The 23,472-nt window shown below is 44.4% G+C and overlaps 1 protein-coding gene across 2 annotated transcripts in view; it reads left to right on the forward strand.

The window, feature by feature from the left end:
- EFHB (EF-hand domain family member B) overlaps positions 1–23,472 on the forward strand; it is a 400,940-nt gene that overhangs the window by 75,544 nt on the left and 301,924 nt on the right. The window contains exon 3 of one of the 2 annotated variants that reach the window (XM_069648882.1): positions 21,203–21,346. In XM_069648882.1, coding sequence (XP_069504983.1) covers positions 21,203–21,346 — 144 coding nt within the window. Of the gene's footprint in view, positions 1–21,202; positions 21,347–23,472 lie in introns of those variants that run through there. The other variant, XM_069648883.1, reaches the window with a different exon arrangement.

The following is a 23,472-nucleotide window of genomic DNA, read 5'->3' on the forward strand; positions in this document are numbered from 1 at the left end:
GAGGAACAGTAAGAATATTAAGGTAGTATTAAGGTAGTATTGTACTTGCTCTTTTTTTGTGCAATGAGCAGGTCTCTTCGGATATGTTGTTCAGATGCTGCTGATTTTCAGGAAAGTGGTCCTCACTGCAATTGTAAAAGAAGAACTTAGTAATTTTGTGTGTTTATAGAACTGATGTTAATGTAGACGTTGATTTTTATGTTTTTGTGGTAGAATTCTTGTTTGATATCTGAACATAGTGTATGCATGCATTTCATTTGACTATGTGCAGCCTTTATATGTTATTTACAGTAGGTTAGTTCAACATGCTTTGCAAATGAGTAGAATTTTAAGTGCATGAAATTCACTTGGTTTTTTAAAGGTGTGTTGTAGATAGCAGACAGGTTTGGAAGTGACAGTTGATTATAGTGGATGGGAATCATTTCAATAAGTTCATTTTATAGGTAGACATGCCAACAATGGGGAGGACCTGATCGGGAGATTTCACCACAGAAATCGGGAACATTTATTTTTCTCACAGGATTGCATTGGTATTAGCATTAATTTAGGCTGGAGACAGTAAAAAATAGTGCGATATTTCAATGAAAAATCGGGAGTCTCACGCCTAAATCTGGAGGGTTGGCATGTATGTATAGGTTATGCGGGAGACAGTCAAAAATGGTGCGATATTTCAATTAAAAATCGGGAGTCTCACGCTTAAATCCGGGGGGTTGGCATGTATGTATAGGCTATGCAGGTTTAGTGGCATTACTTTGTTTATATGGATTCATAACACTTTTACATGTACTGTGAATATAATATGCATACCTGTAGTTTGTATTCATGTATGTGGATATGAATGCAGCTGTAAGTAGAAATCTTGCAGAAGTGTAGAGTAGTTTTTGTAGTAGGTGCTTTTCAATGATATGAGACTTGTACTCAGAGTGATCAACAGTACATTTGAAGTGCGGCGCTCTGATGATGGAGTTAGATGTAGAGGTCTTGGATGTGATTGGTGGATGGTTGTGTGACTGCTTAGCTGTATCCAATGAGGGAATGGCACCGAGAGTGATGTGGAAAGGGTACAAGGGCTGGCAAAGAGTTACGTGCCACATCTGGGGTTTTCCAGTATGCAAAGAGTACTGTAGGGATCAGCCAATCAGATGTTGACGTTGTGGATTTGTGTAGGAAGAGTGTGTGCAGTGAAGATGGCAGAGGTGGAGACAGTCAGGGTGTTGGTGCTCTGAGATATGTTTGTCCATGGTTTACAGCAGTATTCTCGATGCAGGCATGTGGCAAACAATTTCGATGTTAAAGGAGTGGAGGGTGTGATGAGTACTGTGCCTGATTGCAATATAGAAGGAATTCTGCAAGTTTGTGAAGATATGGGCAGATGAACAGTCCCCATCTGGTAGTTTTGCACTATGGTGCTTTCCATTTGGGCTACGTTGGTGCCCCTACTTTGTTGGCAGATTTGGAACAGTTGGTTCAAGCAGTAATGAACATCCTTCCAAATGCGAAAGTAATTTTTTCTGGATTACTACCTAAGGCAATATGGGACAATAGTTCTGTTTTTTGTCCTCAGCAAAACATTGCTAGGTGTGCAGTCAACCGAGGCATATCTGCTTTCATGCTTAGAGCTGGGATGTTTTTCTGTAATAATGAAAATATTGATTAGCGTAATGCTGTTTATTTTGAAGAAGATGGAATTTCTTTATCTTTTTTGGGAAATGCCATGCTGTTTTGGAATGTAAGGGTTGCTTCGGAGAAGGTTATGTGAAGATTTTAGTTGTAAAGTAAGAAGAAAAGCCCCCCGAAAAATACAAAATAACAGGTGTCTGTCAGGCATCGGCAAAAAAACTAAAAAACGGCTCTTTTCAGAGTCAACCTCAAAGGGGAAATGGGGCACACTATTTAAATGTCCATTCACCACGCTCAGATTTTCGATATGTCCGCGGACATGGCGGTAGTCTGCAGACAGCGCGTATTACATACGGGGATTTTGGGGTGGAGAGGCATGCAAATGAGAAAGAGCGGAGGTACGGATTGGTCTGTAAAGGTTACTGGGGGTGTTGTGTAAGGAGAGATTTTGTCAGAACGTCTTTTTCCGGAGAGAAGAACAGATAGCTATGGCTGTGTTTTTTCGAAAACAGATTATCTGGAGTTTGAGAGACTCATGGATACATTGGTTGGAGGTGCAAGCAGAACGCTGTGGAATAGCTGCTGGTCTTGGATATCCTCATGTGGAAGTGCACTGGCATGGAGCGCGTGGAATGAAGTTGCTGGACTTGGTACCTCTCTTTGCTACTTTAAAGACAGAGCATCATCCAGACATAATTATAATTTATTGTAGAAGGAACAGTTTAGGACATGTGTCTGGAATTTCTTTGCACAAATGTGGCTGCGTTCTTCATTTGGTCCACAAATGGAGAATGCGAGGCGCAATGTCAATAAGGCTGTTTGTGCCTTTTTAAGAGATGTTGGCATGTCCTCTTTTCACAATGAAAATATTATGTTTCGTAGCACATACATTTTTTGCAGAGATGGAGACCATCTTACTTATGCTGGCAATCAGATTTTTCTGAGAAATGTGCAAAATGCTTTGCAACCTTTTTTGGAATTATAGTCATCTATTTTGCAGTAGATGTTGACGATTTCAAGTTTTTCAAACACACAAAAACACCACCAAAAGGCTCTTTTCAGAGCCACCACTTCCTACCAGAGAAAAGTGCATTGGTTTTGCTAGGGCAGCACCCTTAAATTTTATATGTCCTAGGACTGTCTGCAGACTTCCAAAAAATGCACAGGGCCCTGGTGTTTATTTGCCACTTCTATTTTTAAACTGTGAAAGGCGGCTCTGAAAAGAGCCTTTTATTTTTATTTTTGTTGTTTTATATATTTTTTGTTTTTTTTTACACACGACACACTAGGAGAGGAGGAGAAAGGAGGGTAAGGGAGGGACACCAACCACGGGCATAAGAAAGGGCAGGTAGGTAGCAGTTCTTCTGGTGCTCCGTGACCGTAGTCTTGAAAGCACTTCGAAGACTCTCCCCCCTGCAGAGTACTGCGTCGCAGTAAATACACAATATTGTGACCCTCGAAAGGTAAGGGTCAACAGAATTGCGAATGGCCTGTGAAGCAGCTGGAGGGATGCGCTCTCCCACAGGACTGTCTCTTGTGGTGAGAGGAGCGGAAACGGAGGATGCTGTAGAGGAACTCCACCTACTATGTTTATCACAAGGTACAATCTTGTGAATGTCCGCACTGTGGAATGACGTTAGGTGTCGCTTCATGGATGTCGTACCAAAGCTGTACGAACAACGTCTCCCACGACTCAGCACCATTTTGCACTGGTTGCAGGTGACCTCGTTCGCATGTGCTTTTGGTACGTTACCATGAACGGTAAACAACCGCCACACCCAAGACTCCGGGGGAGTGCTGGTAGTAGGGAGTTCCTCGACCTCATTCTCTACATCCTCACGCGTGTTCCCCTCTGCAGGCCCTTGGGGAGGTGGTGGTGGTGGAGGGTTTGGGGGTGGTGCTGAGGCAGATGTAGCAACAGCAGCCATGGATGCCATCAGGGTTGATGAGATAATCTCAGCAAGAGCAGCAAAGGCAGCAAAAGTCAATCTGCAATAGCCAAAAGTACAATGAAGATCAGCTCTGGGGTGTGGCCTTTTATAGGGGTGGAGGGGTGCGCTTCGCGAACAGATCGAACACCCAAAAAGGTTCAAAAAGTTACAAAAAGTATGTGGATAGCCAGGGTCATTGTCTGGGACATGTACAATGGTGAATATTTACTGTAAAATACTTTGGATTGTCTGAATAAGTTCTTTTAAAATGTTGGGGAACCGGAAAGTGTGCGCAAATTAGGACACACGCTCAGCGTGGGTGCGGTCACATGATGATGTCAGGAACACGTCTGCAAAGGGAACGGGTGTCCGCAGGACACCAAATGCACGGGAACGGTTGCGCGCATGCTCGCGGGTGTTCTACGGACAGTGTTTGGGTCCTCAAACAAATTAAAAGTGCGAAACAAGTGAGACGGACAGTTACGAACAGGCGCGATGTTTGTATCACGATGCCTGCCCCCAGACATCCGGAACGGATCCATCTATCCAGGGAACAGGCATCCACGAAGACCCAGGAATTCGTAAAACCCTGTCTAGGGGCTATATGGGTTCAGTCCTGGCGCCGTAGGCACCAGGCTCATATTGCCATCTTTAAACTGTGCAGGTCATCCTGCAAAGAACTCACGTACAGGCCATCAAGAGGCCATGAAGGGACTACTTTCCTTTAGGAACTATTTTATTACTTGGGTGTGGTACTGGAACTCTTTACCTGGGAACTACTTTTTTGATGCTATTTAAACTTCGCGTTATTCTGGATCTCAGCAGCGTAACGCTCACCATGTCTGCAGTCCATTATTCAGTCTACAGCTACACCCGTTTGTGTCCGGAGCCGTTCCTAGAGAAAAGAAAAGAAGAAGAGAATGTTAGAACAGGAAGATTCCCATTTGGTCATCTTCTCCTGGAGCAGCCGCACCTGTGAGAAAGGGAAAAAACATTTAAAACAACCGCGTCGCATTGCCAGCTGCAGCGCTGCGCCATACTCACCTATCATTAGAGCATCTTCACGACCCAGCGTGGTGCTCGTTGAATCGCCGCTGGAAACATTACCGAACAAACAAAAGGTGAGCGGGGTTCCGCCTAAGGCATTCACTTACTTACCGCAAGATACTTACTTGGCATATTACCGCTCGAGGCAGCGCTGGTCACCATTCTATGCTCGACATTTTCGCAAAGGCGCTGCACCTGCAACGAAAATAGAGAACTATTGGTTAATCGCACTTGGAACAATATTACTTGCTAAACAGTGCTTGGTGCAAACTGAGTCTTACCGAGGCGCTACCTTCATCCATCGAGGCGAACTCGCTCCTCAGACCACGCTGCATGGGGCAAGGTATGAAAGGAGCATGAGTGAATAAACAGACATTTGAACTCTAAAAGAACTATACATTTGGTTTACACACAACTTACCTCAGAGTCATTATTTGTCTGGAACTGCCAAATACCTTCGGATCAGTGAAGTAACTGAAGTTCTACGCGCCCCTGCACTCCAAACGCAGAATGGAGAGTTCATCCTTCCTAACTATAAGGTGAGACTTTACGAAGGGGAATACTAGAAGTTTTTGGGAAGATAGTGTTCGTGTTAACCCCTCTACCACGGGTGGCTAATTCCCTTTACTGCTTCTAGGAAAATACTCTTGCGGGCCAGGCAGACGAAACTGAGTGGGCAAGTGCAGTCGATCATCACTTCGCTACAAGCAACACTGGTGGAGACCGCAGCAGTCCTGCTTCATTCGGTGCCCCCGTGGAATCCAGGTGAGCGTGACAGTTCGCAGGATTACTTACGGGTGTGGTGTGCATGTGCGTAGATGTGCGTAGATGTTCTGCAGACTGTACGGACAGGTATAGTGTCCTTAGGACGCCTCCATTTTGTTTGACTACGGACATCCTGGACACTGCGTGTTCTTAGGACAGTTTCATCTTGGCTGCGGACGGTACGGACAGGTGTAGTGTCCTTAGAATTCCTCCATTTTGTTTACTTACGGACATCGCGGACACCAGGTGTGTTCTAAGAACAGTTCCATCTTGGTTGCGAAGGGTACGGACAGGTATAGTGTCCTTAGGACACCCCCCATTTTGTTAATTTACGGACATCCCTGACACTGGGTGTGTTCTAGGAACAGTTCCATCTTGGCTGCGAATGGTACGGACAGGTGTAGTGTCCTTGGGACATCCCCATTTTGTTAATTACGGACAGCCCAAACAGGCGCTCTGTCCGCGGACATTCTATCTGCATTTTAAGAAAAAATAAGACACAAAGGACTGAATTAAAAGACACATAATATTTTTTTTAATTATATACAGATACACAATTTATGAAAGAGAGGGGGAAGCAGAAACTGATACAAATACAGGGAAATTATGGGTTTGGAGAGGATGGATGGGAGGGGATGAAGGGATGGAAGTCTCATCAAAACGTTTTTCTTGGTGTTGAGGGTTTGGGGATAGTTGACTGGGACATGGAGAGGGGGAACAGGTACATGTGGGACAATGGTATTTATTTTTTTCTTTTATGTGGTCCTCCACTAACTGTTTCAAAACATGGAAATTTTCCTTGAGCATGTCCATTTTCTGTTCCATCCGTTTCAGTCTTTTCCAATGTGTCTTTTGGTGTATTATTTTCAATGTTTGTATGGTCTGTTAAAAGTACACATAAAGTAATGATTATTAATTTGGTAATATAGAGAAGTGTCTACCTACCATTATTATCACTGTCTTCAGACATTTCCGCACGTGGAAAATTCTCCTCAAACCATTCCAAAGTACTGCACATTTCTGTGTGAAAAACAAAAATATATTAATTGTAGTGTACCTAATACAAAAAGTTTAGAAATATATAAGAAAAATGAAGTTTACTTACTAGTTTCTGGTAAGTTGTATTCGTACTGTTGTGTAGGTCTACTGTTGCTTCTAGCTCTGCAGTTTCTGTGAGGTAATTATGTTGGAGGAATATCTTTTTTGTTTTGGTATATTCCATTTTACTACATGTGGTATTTAAATGGATGGTTGATGTGTTAGATATATAGGTTTCACTGTTTATTTATTATTACATATAATGGGTGTTGGCGCCGTTAAACCCTTAATGCCTGATTACGAGGTCCCTTTGCGGTACCCGACCTTAACGGCTGGTTTTACCAGCCGTGAAAGTAGGGTGCCGCAAAGGGACCTCGGTGCTAATTACAGTACCGCAATTTGCGGTACCGTACTTAGCGCCTTCCCCAGTCCCATTGATCCCTATGGGGCGAAAATGGGAATGGGGAAGGGCCATGGTGAAATGGGGAAATACCGCCCCGCCAACCTTGGAATGGGGCGGTATTTCCCCATTCCACCATGGCGGACTCGTTACAACACCGGCACCAACCATGGTGCTAATAGCGCCATGGTTTAGCGCCGGGGTTGTAATGAGGGCCAATGTGTTTATGTGCTGCTTTTTGAACTTGTGCAGTGTTTATATGGTATGATAGAACCATTTAAGATACCCCCTGAGTGTTTGGGTAGTGCTGATGTAGTCCGCGACTGTTCGCAGACATACGCACAGTCCGCAGATATCAAAATCACTAGCTGGGGGTTCAGTAAATTCTATGTTACATGTATATAAAGTAAGGGAACCCTAGTAAACATCTATCAAATTCACACTATGCAAATGTATATTCAGTAAAAAAACGTTGTTAAGGGACATTATGGTTAAGTTGCGCTACTAAAAACTTCAGTAAAAAAACTTTGTTAAAGGGACCTTATGGTTAAGTAAAACCGAAAAACCCCTGAAATTCGCTAGTTATGGTAAGCTAAGCAACCATAACTCGCGCCACCATCGTGTACTGCTAAGACTAACACCCCGGACATCAAAGATGACATCACAAATGTTTTTTTACTGAATATATATATTAGCAGTGAGTATTTGTATCTAATTAATGTGATTTATAACACTGAAAGAAGTATGTGGTCTCCCTTTTTTTTCTTTTTCTCCTTTCTTTCTCTCTTTCCTTTCTCCCTTCCCCTAGATCGTGGGTATGAACATTATATCGTAGTTTGATTGAATGGGGGGTGGTTTTAGGGTTTATTTATATTGTTGTAATGTATGGGGGTTTCACGTATATTTTGAAGTTATTGTGTGTATTCTTGTTTGTTGAAAATTTTGAATAAATTGGTTCCAAAAATAAAAAGGGAATGGGGAGAGCACGGCATTATTCATATTGTAATGTTTCAGCTGCCTAGTTGTGGGAGCACCCTACATTATTAAAGGGATAGTGTGCTTAGAGGGTCTCAGATGATGGTACTCTGCCATACGGCAGGGACGAAATGGGAGTGACCAGTGAATCCTCCTCACAAAACTGCTAGGGAGCACCCAGCCTTCTTGTTCACCTCACTAGATGTCCCTAGAATTCTACATTATGAGGCAATAGAAAAGAAGCTTTCTCTGGGTTTGCAGATCACGTGCAAGTTCCCACCCAGTCAACCTACCATGGTACCATACCACACTCTGTTTTGGAAGGATCCCATGCACTTTTATCAGTTTATTTGCTGATTAGTAAAAATAAGACTTTCCTTCTTTCCTTCTTTCCTTCTTTCCTTCTTTCCTTCTTTCTTTTCTTTCCCCTGTGCCTCCCCTCCCCTACTGTAAGGGTGCAGAGATAGGAGACTGCCACACAGGTGGCATGCTTTTGGTTATAGACTTTTTTTAGATCAAATAAAAAGGAAAAATCCTACCTGTCCCGAGGGGGTTCCCTGCCTCAACCAAAACTAAGGATTCCGCCAGGAGGTCTGTCACAACAAAATTGTCCACTGTCGTGTGTTAAACCGCATTTCCTTCCCTTACACTCAGGGGTCAGGTCCTAAAATTTGCTGTTTTCAGTTCATCAAGTGCTTCAGCTTAGCTATACAGTCTTACTGTGGCAATTCCACCCTTTGCTGAAAGCCATCATGCCCTTCTTGTCTCTTTGAGGCCACAGCAGGAGTTACCTCCAGCAAGTATGAAAAACTCTGTTTCTTTCAGCCATGCTGAGGACACCTTGGATCTGGGTCTCTTCAGTTTTACATCTATCCGATTTTCTATTTGTTCTTTGCTTGCATTGAGGCCATGTGGTAAACTATCCGTAGTAGAGTTAGTGTTGGTTTAGGATGAGTGTTTCAAGTGTCAGGATTGAATGTAGTTTAAGTAAAGGGACAGACTATTAACAAAACAGGGCCTTCTACTCTTACTCAGAAGGAGATCCCAGCAAAACAACTCCAATAATCCAAGTGAAGTAAAAGGTGCAAAACAGAATTGTGTAAAGTTACTTTCAATCTTAACAAGCAAAAAGGTTTATTGCTCACGGGGAGGGGAGGGGGGGGATTGTCGCTCCACCCAGGGTCATACTGATGAAGGTCTCCCAGTCATCCAATTCTTATCTCGGGTTGTAAACCTTCGTCAGCCATGGATCCACAGCTCCCAGGCAGCCTGATACTTGCGGCCTCTGACATTTTCCTGTTTTCAAGGTGGTTTAGGTGTGGAAGTCCTCAGAATGACTGGCAACAACTTCCACCCATTCTGGATCTCAGGTTGGCCCCTTTGCGAAAGATTTATTGCAGTGGAGACACATGTCCCTACCCTCCCCTTTGTTCCCTTGCTCTTCTCAGGTCCTTTTCCGGCCCTCTCTTGGACAGCCTTGCTGTCCACCGAGGAAGTTGTGCCGTCTCGTTCTGTTAAGTTGCGTATCCCGAGGACGGGGCGTACCTGTATCACCAGAAGTCTTGCGTGCTGAGGTAGCCAGGTCGTGGTAGAGGTAGACTCGTAGCTGATGAAGTCTTCGCAACTGAAGAGTAGTAACGTAAAGAACCAACCCCGGATCCGTCCTGTAATACAGGATTGAACTGGGGCCCGCTCCTGACGCCACGGATGACGCTTCCCAAGATTAACGTGGCGTCAGAACAGTGCAAGCACTGACTGGGAAGGTCGTAGATGTTGTTGGCAGGTATCGGCAAAGTATCCCAAGCAGTTATCCAGGATGGTATAAGGTAGCTTATACCGGCAAGCTGAGAGTCCAAGGAGTCAATGCCGGTAAGCAAAGAGTCTAAGATACAGGTGAAGGTAAGCCGGGGTCCAAGGTAACAAGACGGGGAGCTGGAGAGGCAGTCCAGGGCCACAGGAGACTCAGCAGGAGGCGGACAATACAGGCAAGGATGGAAGCAGGGAGGACCCCCAGGAAGGAGACAGGAGTACACAAGAGGACAGGAAGGGAAAGGAAAGGCCAGAGAGGGGAGATGGGGCAAGAAAGGACAAGGCCCAGGCACTGGATCAGGACCAACGGATCACGGAACCAGGGAGCGTGGCGGAAGGGAACCAACCGCGTTGAGACGCGATGGGAATACCAATTCGGATTGCTTAAATAGCGGTCCTGTGTGAGAACGAGGCTTGAATCGCGCGGCAATGCGCATGCGCGAGTAGGCGTCGCCGCGCGAACGAGGTTTGGAACGCAAACCCGTTCGAACCGATGCGCGAACGACAACCGTGCCCCACACGGGCCAGGACAGAGCAAATCCGCCGGGAAACTGTGCCCGGAGCGACGCGTCTTCCCCACAATCTAAGACGTGGGTACAAACGCCAGGAACCAGTACGCCCCCCAGGGCCCCGCCGCCCAGCACAGGTAGGTGTCCTAACACGTTCCTTCATTGCCCTCTCCACATTCCCCTTATTTAAAGTGGTCCTTCTAAACTCTGTCATCTTTGTCTTGGTGGCAGGTCTCCCTTTTTTTCGTCTTCTCTTTGAGGCTCTAAGTCTCAGTGCCTCTCAAGACGTTCAACCATTCTGTGCCTCACTTGATGGTACCTGTCTTCCAACTCCCAAATCATTTCCAACGTCCTGTGTCCTCTTCTCTCTCCTCTTCCAATTTCTTCTCTCCTTCTCCCAATGATATTCTCCTCACTAGTCCCTCCACACTGCTCTCCCTTGTATCTGTCCTGCTTTTCAGATTTAGAATCTCTGTTCCAAAACATATTTAGTGCTCTCTGTTTTAAAAGTTCCCCCTCCTCTTTCATATTCTTATTGTTATTTTCAGAAATATACAGACCAGCATCTACATAAACTACTTTCCTCAGCGTTTCCCCCATCCCACCACCACCTCCCACTCCCATGCATAAAGATCTGGTTTCAGTTGTCTATGAATGGGATCAGAAGTTGTCCATGACTCGGTGTCAGCGGACATATTGGAAAATTAAAGCCGGCCTTTAAAAATGTGAGGCCTAGTTCCCAGTCGTTACGGAAGCTTATCTTGATATGGTGTGGCATTTATAGCGCACCTGTAAACACGTGTTTCTAGGCACAACAAGACAAGGTGGGGAAAACAAAGAGAGGACAAAATAATGATCTTACTAGGCCTTGTGTCATTCAGATTGTACAAGTATGGGGACGATGGAAGGGGAGAAGTGTCATGGGGGAGGATAAAGGGGCAGTGCAGTTAACTCACAAGTGCAGCCAGCAGGTGGCTCAAAAGTGCAGAGAGAAGGGACTGTAGGGTTGCAGACACAGACCCTTAAGTGCTGGGGAGCCCAGAGGCACTGCAAAGGCAAATGGACATGCAGGAGCCTGGGCTCAAGTAAAGAAGGTGAGCAGGTGACCAGTGCATGGAGCAGTCAGGTGCATCAGCAGGGGAAAGGAAGAGAGAAAGTTGAAATGAAAAGGAAGGTCTTGAGTTGCATCCGGAACTGAATGTGGTTCTGCTCAAGTTTGAGAGGCAGGGAGGCTGTTCGAGAGGGAGGCCCCAGCCGAGTATATAGATCTGCCCCCAACTCTCTGCTTGGAGAAGCGTCTGACCCTCAGAGAATTGGAGATGGATTAGCGGAGCGCTCGAGAAGGAAGATGTTTTGGAAGAGAAAGTTGGAGGTAGAGCAGTCCCAGACCCCAGAAAGCCTTGTGGACAATGCTGAGGGTCTTGAAGTTGGTCCTTGCAACCACGAGGAGCCATTGAAGAGATTCAAGAGCTGGAGAGATACGATCCCTGGGTTTGAGGCCAAGGACAAGTCTTGCAGTCCTGTTCTGGATAAGTTGTACAGGTCGAAGAGTAGAGGCAGGAATATTTAGAAAGAGGCTCTAGCAATAGGCCAGCCTAGAGAGGGCCAGAGCTCTGGAGACAGTGAGCTTCTGGGGGAAAGTGAGAAAAGGAAGAATACTTCTGAGGAGGTGCAGCTAATAGTTTGACCTCTTAGAGACATTAGAGATGTGAGGTGAGAAGGAGAGGTGGAGTCACAGATGACACCAAGGTTCTTAACCTCACTGGAAGGAGCAGGAAGAGGACCCAGAGTGGGCAGCCAGAGAGACAGAGGAAAGGAGGGAGCAAGTGTCCCAATGAAGAGGATCTCGGTTTTACTGGCATTAAGGCAGAGATAATTGGCGGCACACCATTCGTGAATTGCAGCCAGACAGTCTGGTATGAGAGAAGAAGCAGAGGTGGCTGCAGGGAGCAGGAAGTAGCGATGCGGTGGGCAAAAGGTGCCAAGTAGTGGTTGAAGAGCCAGGGAGAGAGTTTAGATCCCTGGGGAACACCACAAGTAGAGAGAGAGAGAGATAGAAGAGAGGAAAGACCCCAGTTGGTCCTGAGAGGGTTGGTCGGTGAGAAAGGAGGTCAACCAGGCCAGGGCCTGATCATTAATACCAAGGTTGTCCTGGATACGAATGTGCAGGATGGCATGGGTGACTGTGTCAAAAGCAGAGGAAAGATCAAGGAGAATAAGGACAGAAGGGAGATTAGAGTGTAGATTGGAGAGCAAGTCTTCACGGGTGTTCAGGAAAGCAGTTTCCATGCTTATGGCAGCTCTGAAGCCAGACCAATGGTCATGGGGGCAACCAACAGATTCAGTATGTAGATCGAGCTGGGCGATGGCCAACTTTTCCAAGAGTTTGCCCAGGAATGGAGTGATGGAGATCGGGCGATAGATAGCCAGAGAGGAAGGATCGGGCCAGGGCTTCTTTAGAAGCAGGCACACAAGGGAGTGCTTAAGGGGGAGGGGAAAGTTCCAGTGGCAAAGGAGTGATTGCAGAAATCGGCCAAGACTGGAGCAAGGGTGTCAATGTGGTCCTGGATAATTCTGGAAGAGCAGGGGAGAACCTGCTTTGATCAGACTTTCATAGATCAGACTTGTCTAGAAATATCATCAGGGGTAAACACGGGAAAGGAGGCAAAAGGAGGAGCAGAGATGGCCTCAGACAGGCCAAGAGTGGCAGAGGAGAAGGAAGAGGAGGTAGAGGAAGAGAGGGTGCACAGGTCTTGGTGAAGTGTGATGAATTCCAGAGCTACAAATTCCCATATCCTGTGTTTCCAAGTGTCTAACGTTAATATATCTCCACTGTGCACCATTGAATAATTATCAACCAGGCCACTGACAGTAGGATGGATACCGCTGTTCTGTCCGCTTTACCCTGCGGGGCTTCCTTGGGGCTCGACAGACAAAGAAGGCAGGCGGTTGGGGGAGCAATGAGTGGGAAGTTTAAATGAGTCCCTGATTTCCCGCATACATTCTGGATCTTTGGGCATGACCAATTATGAAGCCAGGTTCCGTTGGTCACAGCATACCCTCAAAAACCTGGATGGTGTCTGGGGGAATATTTTGTGGAGTTTCTCTGGAATATAGTGCCATTGGATCATTATCCTATACCACATTTCTCTTATCTGAATTTCTTGGGCCTGTTTGGCAGTTTGGAATTTCTCCATAGCCAGTCCCACTGATCAATCATGATGTCCTGAGCCGGGTTGTCAACCACTTGTCTTATGTATGGTAGATCGATCCCTGGTGAGCTTTCTAGCATTACCAGTACAGGGAGGATCCAAATTTCATGGATCCTGACTGGGAAACTAGGAATCTCTCTGCTGCCTTTTTGAGTTCCGGGTGTGTGACCCAGTGGCATAATTGGAAGTAATGGTGGTGTTCCTTCTCCAATAGATGAAAGGATCTTTTGCAGTTCTTTAAAGATCTTATTGCTGAGTTGTCATTGAGGTCCCTCAGCAGACGGCATCCTTCCTCTTGCAACTTCATGAAGGCCGGATGTTCCATACCTGGAGTAAATTTTGGGGTTCCAAATAGGGGAGTAAACTGTGAAGGAAAAGTAGATATCTTGCATTTACAGATTAGTCTGTCCAATGTGTCTCCTACCAAACGAGTAATCTGGCTAAGGTACATGTTTTTGGGCTGATCTGTTTCGGGAAGCCATATGACCTCATCTAAGGATCGGCCCACGAGCGCCCTGTCCCTTCTAGACCAGACTCTCCCCAGGTCCCTGGCAAACCATTCTCTGATGATCTGTATTTTGGCAACCTCATAGTACCTATTGAAATCGGTGAAGGCTAGTCCTTTGTTTTTGGAGTCATTAAGCGTTTGCGGGAGATCGTGGTTTTCTTGCCCTTCCATACAAATTGCAGGGACATGCTAAACAGTACTTTAAAGAAATATTTGGTGATTGGAATCAACAAAGCCTGAAAGAAATATATTGCTCTAGGAAGAACCACACGCTAGTCTCGCCAACTAGAAAATAAACAGGGTTCTCCATCTAAGAAGGTCGTTGTTAAGTTTTCACAGTAAGACTGAAAAGTTAGGTGCATGAAGTTTTTCAATTAAAATCATAAGCGTTATCCCTTGGTACTTTATGCTGTGTTGTGGCCCAAGTGAAGAGCACGCTTGTTTTGGCTGTTTGTAGCTGTTCCCACTATAGAGTTAGGTTAAGAATCTCTGATTTGCCGAAGTCTACTTTCAGATTTGCCACCTTCCTAAATTCTCTAAATTGCATTGATGGCAGGGATCTGTCCTGTTTGCATAAGGCTGATAGCATGTCATCTGTGAATGCCATGGCTTATGGAATTTCCTTCTGAATGGGATTCTCCTGATATCCCTGCATTCTCTAAGTCTAATCAAGAATGTCTAAAGGAAGATCCCAAAGAGGAGAGGGGAAGGTGGACATCCCTTATTAGTGCCTCTCTGAAGTGGAATTCTGTCCAAAAGGGTTTCATTAATCACTAGTCTTGCTGCTGTAGGAATTTGTCCCCAAAACCTACATGGCGAAGTGTGGAAAACAAAAAGGACCATTCAACTTGGTCAAACACCTTGATCAAACACCTTGACCAAACGTCTTCTCTGCTTCTAAGGAGAGGAGTCTACCCACCTTTTCAATAAGACGGGCCACTCTTCTGATGCCAAATGTTTGGCGGTCCCTCACAAATCTAGCTTGGTCCTCTGTCACTAGTTTAGGGAGAAAGGGTTCTGATCTGTTGGCCAACAATTTTGTATAGATTTTAGCATCTATTTTTATTAAGGCAATTGGTCAGTATGAGCTGCATTTAGACGGGTCCTTATTTCGATTCAGAATCTGTGCTTCTTCCATTGAGGAGGTAATTTGTCCCTTTGTGCAGAGAGAATTAGGGATTAGTTGTTATCGGGACCAGTTCTTTGCTAAATATTTCATGGCTAATCACTTTGGAGGGTATTGAGATGTAGCTCAGTGGTGTAGAGTGCCTTGTAGAATTTAGCAAATTTGGCAGTTATTTCTTTGGTTTGGGTCATTAACCAGTTCCTTGTTCATTTTAGACCCTCTCTGTCTCATAGGGCTCTAGCCAGAAGTGTATCCACTTTGTTTGCTCACAGATAATAATGGTGTCTTCTGTATAGCAGTGCTTTCTCAGCCCATCTAGTTCTAGTCCTATCAAGTTGGCCTGCCAATCCTCTATAAGCCCTAAGGTTAGACCTGGGCGGTTTCTTTTCCATTACTTGTTTCTGTTCTAGCAATTCATTTTCAAGACTTTAGCTCTAGCACCTTAATTTCTTTCTCTCTTTGGGATTTTAAGGGTATGTTGCCACCCTTTATGACTGACTTGCTTGCATCCAATGTCATGCCGCCTGGTCTGAGAGAGGTAGTGTTCTCCTCAAGGTATTTGGTAATTTTCTCTTGTATGCTTTCAGTTCTAATTGGGTCTTTAAAGAGATCGACTGGGAAGGACCATCCGCATAATCTTCCTTGTGTACGGGGGAGGGAAAGTTTTGCCTGAACTGGTGCATGATCTGAGATGGAAATATTGCCTAGTTTTGCGTTTACAACTCTACCTAGGTTTCTACCCAGGATTGTTGTTGATACCCAAATATAGCCTATTCTGGAATAGGTCATGCGGATGCTAGAGAAGAAAGTAAATCCTGTGTCATGAGCCTTTAGCTCGCTCTGAAAGGCTCTAAGTTGAAGCCTTTGCAATCCTTTTTTCAGAAATCTAGATGCAGCCCTCCTCCTCCTTGTGCTCCCTTGGCTTCTTTCAAGGATTGGTGACCATGAAATATAGAGATCCCCATTAGAATTATTTCTCCTTCGGCAAACTCTCCCAACCCCAACAGTACTTCCTGAATAAAGCTGTCTTGGCCTGAGTTGGGAGCTTAAATTGTAGCAAACGTGAGTGTCAAGGCTCTGTATTGGCCGGTGATTAATAGAAGGCAGCCATTTGTGTCCTCTAGAACTTTTCTTATTTTATAGCATTCAAAGATTGACTGGACTTTGAGTACTTTGCAAGTTGTGTTGCCAGAGGTTCAGTGAACGGTTTGGGAGTAGTGCGTGAATCTAACTCTTCCCTGGCTTCCGGAGGTGCGGTTCTCCAAGGGCTACTCTACCTGCATGGCTATCTCAAAGATAATGGTCAACTTTACGTCTTTTCACAAGGGAGTTGAGTCCTCTGATATTTCTTTTGAGTAGTAGGATTCATAAATCCTTGTTACTCCTGAGCTTGAGCAGTTCAATCTTTTAGAGTCCTCTCCCCTGAACTCTTGGAAGTCCCTCATTCTGATCCCTCTCCCTAGTTCCTAACAAATCCACTTTGTAACTTTAAAATTAGAACATAGTACTGGGAACATCTGGGTCACGGTTATAAACCTGAGGTCCTCGAGTATGCTAGTGCCCATTGTAGACAGTTGTGACTCTAAAACTCAAAGTCAAGAGGGCCCCCCCTCTCTCTCTTGGATTCATAGATTTTGCAGTTTCTTCTCCACCTCCTGGGCTGCAATTGAGTGCACAATGATAACCAATTGTGAAGGGTCAGAAATGAGAGATCGACACAAAGTTGTTTTGTTTACAGCATTAGAAAACTTTAATAAAATAAAATGTGTTGGATAAAGGACTCTATGTCCCTATCCTAAAGAGTTTCCCTGCCTCAGAAACTCAACTAATGATCAGTCTGTGTCTCATCGTCAAAATTATATAAATTGTCTTTGTGTCCAAAACATACTAGTCTAATCCTCACACTAGAAATTAGCAACTAAGAGTGTAAGGAAAATGTCTCAGACTTAAGTTTGGCAAAAAGTGTTCAAAATTAAAACATATCGATACATCCAACAAAACCAATCCTTGGCTCCAGAGGATGGTTCTCTTCCGCTGGATGTCTCAGCTAGGATGGCAAAAGTGTCTCTTTCAAACAATAACTTCTTAAGGCTGACCTCCTGGTATACTCCCCTGCCAGGAAGCCTTTAGTTTCTTCATCAGATACCTTGGTATACTCTCCTGCCAGGTATCTGCCCATAATGTCTTATTCCTCTGTGTATTTCAAATGGATTTCCTGGTATGATATGATATGGCATTTATAACACGCCTATACACAGTGTTCTCCCTTGCCAGGATTCCCTTTCTGGGGCTTGCAGATCGCCTGGCATGCTTCTCTGCGAGGTATAATCCCCCCAAATCCTCACTGCCATCTCGTTGAAAGAAGCTTGGTGCTTCTTTCACCATGGCTTCTTTTAATGTTCTCACTGTCTTTCAGTATAGCGCAGTTGTTTTCCTTCACTGTATATACTTCCTTGACTTGAGGTACTACTTGTTCAAACGTCCCCCACTTGGATATCTCATATATGGAGACTTGTTCAAGTTCTGCCTTTTAACTTATTCCATAGTATTCATTCGCTTGTAGCAATACTTGATACAACCTTCCCCATAGTGAAATCTCATATAGGATTTATGCAAATTATGTCTTTGTATGATACTTGGTCGGTATTCAAAGTAAGTTCTTAATTACTCATGTGCCTGCAGGTACGCCCCAGGGTCCCCCAACATCTCTGGGCAGACTCACCAGTGTCTGGTAGCATTCCCGACCCGTGGCATGTTGCCGAGGTGAAGCTTTCACTCTGGGATGGCGTTTCCCACTCTGCAGAGTTTCTCCCAGCTCTCCTGCCAGCTCTACATTTACCTGCTGGTAAGACTGGTGCGTTTTGAGACGACCGCACTCCCGGTAGCTTTGCTGTTGCTGCCGGCTCCCCAGTGGTTCTCCCACAGTGCCTGCTGTGTCTCCTGTTGCCTCGCGCCATGCCAGTAGGTACTGGTTGGAGCGGCAGTTTGAAAGCAGTTGCCTTCTCCAGCACTATCCGTTCCCATGCTGCTGCCTTCTCCTTTTGGTTTTGCTTCCTTCTTCCTTCTTCCATTCTGCTTCTTGCTTTTCCACCAATGCGGACACCTTTTTTAAATGTCCTGCACACTCGGGCTTCATTACAACAACTAGCCTGCATGTACAGCTTGGTGTTTGCTTCAATCCACATGAACTCCTTCTTCCTCTTCCCAGTTCTTCAGGCTTCATGGGAGTTGAAGTCCATATGATTTATGGGACTTGTAAGGTGTTCTGTTTAGGATTCTCATTAAGAACAAGAACATCAGAGATGGGAGATGTTAGGTGTGTGTTATATGTATATGAGCTATGAATGATATTCTGCTCAGAATGACAGTATGCCATCAGAATCGTAGGTGTCATAGGGTTTTGTTCCTAAGAGGGGGAAGACAACTGTGTCTCTTCTAATGGAGTCATCACCTCCTCCCGTTTGTCGTCCCATCCGACATGATGCTTCCTCATAGTACCACTCCCAGGGTTTGGATTAGGTAGCGTCTTCCGTCCTCTGGCCACATGGGAGGAGATAATCACTGGGGAATCAGTAAATGCAAAATAAGCAGATGCAAAAAAAGCATTGATTTTTTTGCCTCTGCACTCAATTGGTAAATAATAAAATACCATACATTTTTTAATTTAAGAGTAGTAAGACCCTTTTTGCGCTGGAAAGTTCAGCTCAGTATCGACATGCAATACTATAGTGAAATTACTTTTTCACACAACCATTGAGTGGATATTAGGGTGTGCAGCCGAAGGCTAATCAGCATAGGTTGCTTCTTCTCTCCACTTCTTTAGTTTCCATTTTGCCTGTGACGTTTTGTGAATATTCATTTTAGTAATATAGAGTTAGTTCAATTGCTTTCCTCTTAACTCTCAGAAGCATGTTCCTTAAGCTGCCACTGTTCTCAGCCAGGCCCACCTGCCAGGGGGTACGGTTCTATTACAGCAGTTACAAGCTTCTCCCTTCTAAAACTCGCTACGTACCACTGCAGACCCAGCAAGGCTTCCGAGTCCTGGACATGGTCCAAGATGTCGAAGAAATTACTCTTGACTCAGTGTGGGGACTCGCAGCCCACTCCAATGGACTCCCATCCTACATGATTGACCAGTGTTGATGGCTGACTTAAAGCTCCACCATGCATTACTATCTGCATGTCATAACCTATGTTGCTTTAATATTATTGTTGCTATGCATCCTCCCCACCCTCTCTTCCTACTCCCCCTCCACTCCTGGCTTGCCTGTGGCCTCCTCTCCTTCTCCCTTCTCTTCCTTTCCCCTGTTCGCCCCAGAAACTGTTTCTAGTCAAGTCCGATCTATGAAAGCCTAGTCAAAACAGGTTCTTCCTTGTTCTTCCAGAACCACTGAGGATCACATCGACACCCTTTCTCCAGCCCTGGCCGATTTCTGCAATCACTCTTTTGCCACTGAAACCTTCCCCTCCCCCTGAAGCACTCCCTTGTGCACCCCCTCCCTAAGAAGTCCTCTGCTGATCCTTCCTCTCCAGCTAACTATCGCCGAAGCTATCACTCCTTTCATGGGCAAGGCCCTCCTGTTCCATGCACTGGTCATCCGGCCACATCCTCTGCTTGGGCCCAGGTCCCTGTCGGTCCAATTGCACCTTGCACTGCCTATTGGCTCCCCCAGCACATTTGATCTGTATCTATAACCCTACAGTCCCTCTCTCTGCATTTATGAGCCACCCGTTGGCTGCACTTTCTGATTACCTCCACTGAGCTACACACTGGCTGCACTTTTGATTACCTGCACTTCTCCACGCCCACCCCTTTGCACTTCTACCCTTTCCTGCACTTGCGCGATCTGAATTACACAAGGCCTAGTAAGATCGTTATTTTGTCTTCCCTCTGTTTCCCCCTCCTTGTATTGTTGCACCTAGAACCACTTTTGTAGAGGCGCGTTATAAATGCTGTATCATATCATATGTTCTAAAATAGCCTAGTCTGTTCCAGCTTCCACGTAAAAGTACACACACAAGGTACACCTCAACGAATGTTTAACTTGTTACACCTCTGGTTTTCCATGCAATATGTTAATGCCTACGCCTTGATACCCAATGTTCTCCCAAGTCGCCCGCACTGTTGGGCTAGTTCTTATTTCTACTCACCGGTCACCTAAAGTTAATAGAAATCCACCACTAGGCGCAGCTTATACAAACGCTACCCCCTCAACAGCCTACACCTGCCAAGAGTGACAGTAGGGCATGAACACCCATTCTTATTATCACCTTCCACATACAGGGGTTAAACTCCCCAAGGAAAGGGAAGGGGATTTTCAGACACCTCCGGCAATCTTCGGGAGGCCTAGTTTTCCTCCAAGAAACATGCCTGGTTCAGGCAAATGAACACAGCCTCAGGCATCCTCAATTCCTGAAACAATACTGTGTATCCCACAGTTCCAAAAAGGGGGGGGGGGGTGGTCACGATCCTTGTACCCATAATCCTGCCTTTAAGGCCACGTGCAACCAGGAAGGACCCTGAAAGTTGCTTCCTCTTACTCAAGGGACTCTTGGGGAGCAATATGGTGACAATGGCCTCAATTTACACCCCGGACGAGTCTCAGGATGCTTTCCTTTGGATACTATGTACTACCCTTTTAGATTTCGTTGAGGGTCTCATCATGATAGGCAGGGACCTCACACAATTAAAGCCAGCAAATTAGCCATTTAGTTGCCTTCTTGTCAACACACACAAAACGTCAACAACCCAACACTAGCTAAAGTTTTAGAACATTCTTTGATGTGATGTAATTGTTGAAAATGAACTGATATATTTTTGTGGATTTGGTTTTGCTCATAGTTAAGGAGCAGATGACAGAAATTTAGAATATATGATGGATATGTGACATATATGCCTATTGTTTAATATCCTTTCAAAGCTATTCATTTGTGGTTTAACTGTCTTCAGAAAAATAATACACAATTTACATCGAATTAATACCTTTTTGTTGTAGAAAATTAGGCATTAAAAATAGAAAGTGGAAGATATAGCAGAAGCTTGAGTAAAGCACAACTACAAACCAATTTGATGAGGAATGTGCAAGAGAAAGAAAAGAAAGTTCCAAAGAATATCTTTAACAATGAATACGAGAGGAAACGTTATTTGCCACAAAGTGAAGGGAAAATAATGGGAGAATTTTATGACAAAATACCATTAGTTTACATGTAGAAGTCATGACAAACTGCTTATTTCACTGCTTTGTACCTCCTTTCTCGGCAGCCTGTCACTCCTCCTCACGTGGAGAAGTTTTTAACTACAAGACGTCCGATTCCAGGATCTGAAAGAATATTTCATGGCCGGGCGGACGACCCAGATACTCCTTATCACATGACGCATGGAATCAACACCCGGCAGTGTTATAGTGTAAGACATTTCAATGCATTCATGTCAGTTTGAGGTTGTCCTTGCTTTTTGCCATCTCTCTTGTGATATGTTTCATCAAAAGATAAAGATAACAATACAGCCTTCAGAATTTTGTTCTATTAAAAAAGCGGCTATTTTATATATGGTGTTTTCCAGGAATTATATTTTAGAAGGACCTAAACTGAAGGCTGGGAAAACCTCTCTAGGTTTGGGAGGAAAACAGCCCCTCTTTCAAACAGAAAATTTGCACATTTAGGGCAGTTAAAGGAAAAGATTAGCGCTGGCAGAGACCTGGACTATCGGGCTCCTTTTAGCCCTACATGTGCCCCTTTGGGTATATTTGCCATTCCTCCTACATTGACTCCAAATGGTGGTGCCACCAGGATTGGTTACCTTGGTTGCCTTTCAGACCTACAGCCCACCCAACTGGCCTAGCCCTGCCAGTGCACTGTGTTAATGTAACCAAACAAATCTGCTCATACACCTGAGCAGGGGTCTGAAAACTGTCTCTCCAGATATTTTTGACTACAAGTTTCATCAGTCCTAGACCGCATAGTCAATGCTATGTGGTCATGAAAGTTGGAGTATAAAACATCTGGAGAGCCACAGGTTTCAGACCCATGGGCTAGATTGAGCGATGAAATTAAATTCATTTCTCAAGAACAATTGGCTTACAAATCTCAAGTACAATGGAAACTGTAATCACTGTACGCTGGCAGGGCTCATGGTATGCGTCTCCGAAATTGGTGATTGAAAAATAATTTCCAACCTTCTATGGCGTGTATTATTGCGCTGAAACTATTCATGGTGAGGGACATTTTGCAAGTCATATCTTAAAAGCAAATGTAAGGGTTTTGGGTAATGATTGTCTAGAACAGTGGTATTCAAACTTTTTCATAACGAACCAAATCCCCACCCGCTTCACCCACCCCATCAGCCTTCAGTTCCCCAGTTTTAAGACTACTGATCTAGAACTATATGTTTCCGTTACCAGTGAATTATCATCAGGTATGAGTACCATAGGGTGTCACCCAAGTAAAGCAACAATGTGTTCCCAAGATGGAGCCTTTGAGTTGGTTGGTGCAAACGGGGATCTAGAGGATCTAGAGAACAATCCACCATTTCAGAGTGGTGGATCTGGACAAATATATCAATGATATCACTGCATTAGATAACCTCTAGGGAGAGGAAACCTACAAATGTGCCAGTCATTCAATTTTATTGTAAGTCATAATAATTCCCTGTGTTTCATGTTGGAAGCAACCGACATCTGTGGCAAAAATAAATGGAAGTCAATGGGTCTATAGTTGAGTCTTTCGCAATCTAGCCACAGGTAGTATCAAGAGACTTGCCAGTGTTCTCAAGAAAAATAAAGACCATCAGCAAGTGGAAGAATTCTTCTCATGCTTCCTTATTGGAATTCATATTTTAAACACGCTGCAATCTATGGCAGTCTTCTACTTCCAGCCGGCTGTTATTTCTGGATTCGTTTATATAATTCAGAAATGTCCAAGAGGGCTTAATTGAAGCACTGACGGCTATACAAATGGGACTCTATCAGTTTGACAAGAGAACTTTGCAGCTTTTCCTCTACAATATTGTATAACATGGGCTATACAATGTTAGATTGTATCGTTTAAGGCTGTTCTGTCTTAATATTCTTCTGCTTTGGTCCTTATTTGAAGTTGTTACATCTTTTAATTTTTTTGTCACGGACTTTCTGGTAAATTGTGAGTGTCATCAGCAAATCAGTGGTAGAGAAGTTGTGTTAATTAGTTGATGGTGTGTTTTTATGTAGATATTCAACAAGAGGAGTGACGGTGAGGGAGAGAGAAATTAATTTTATTCAGACAATGCGTCCATTATCATGATCCAAAATTTTCGACAAACGCTGTGTAAAATTTAGATTCCTTTTTGCCATAAAATATTGTACACTTTAGAAGCTTCCTTAATAAAATTGGCTGCATCAGATATAAATGTTACATCATTAGTATTCATAAAAAATGTCATTGGCCCTGTGCAGTTTCTTATATTATTCTGGTTAAAATGCTGCCTTAGCCAGCATCTCATCATATGAATTGTGAACCTACAAACTGTTAAAAAAAAAGAATCAGATCCCCCATACG

The sequence above is a fragment of the Ambystoma mexicanum genome, chromosome 2q (assembly GCF_040938575.1).
Source record: "Ambystoma mexicanum isolate Mex_15411 chromosome 2q, UKY_AmexF1_1, whole genome shotgun sequence".
In the NCBI taxonomy this organism is placed as follows: Eukaryota; Metazoa; Chordata; class Amphibia; order Caudata; family Ambystomatidae; genus Ambystoma; species Ambystoma mexicanum.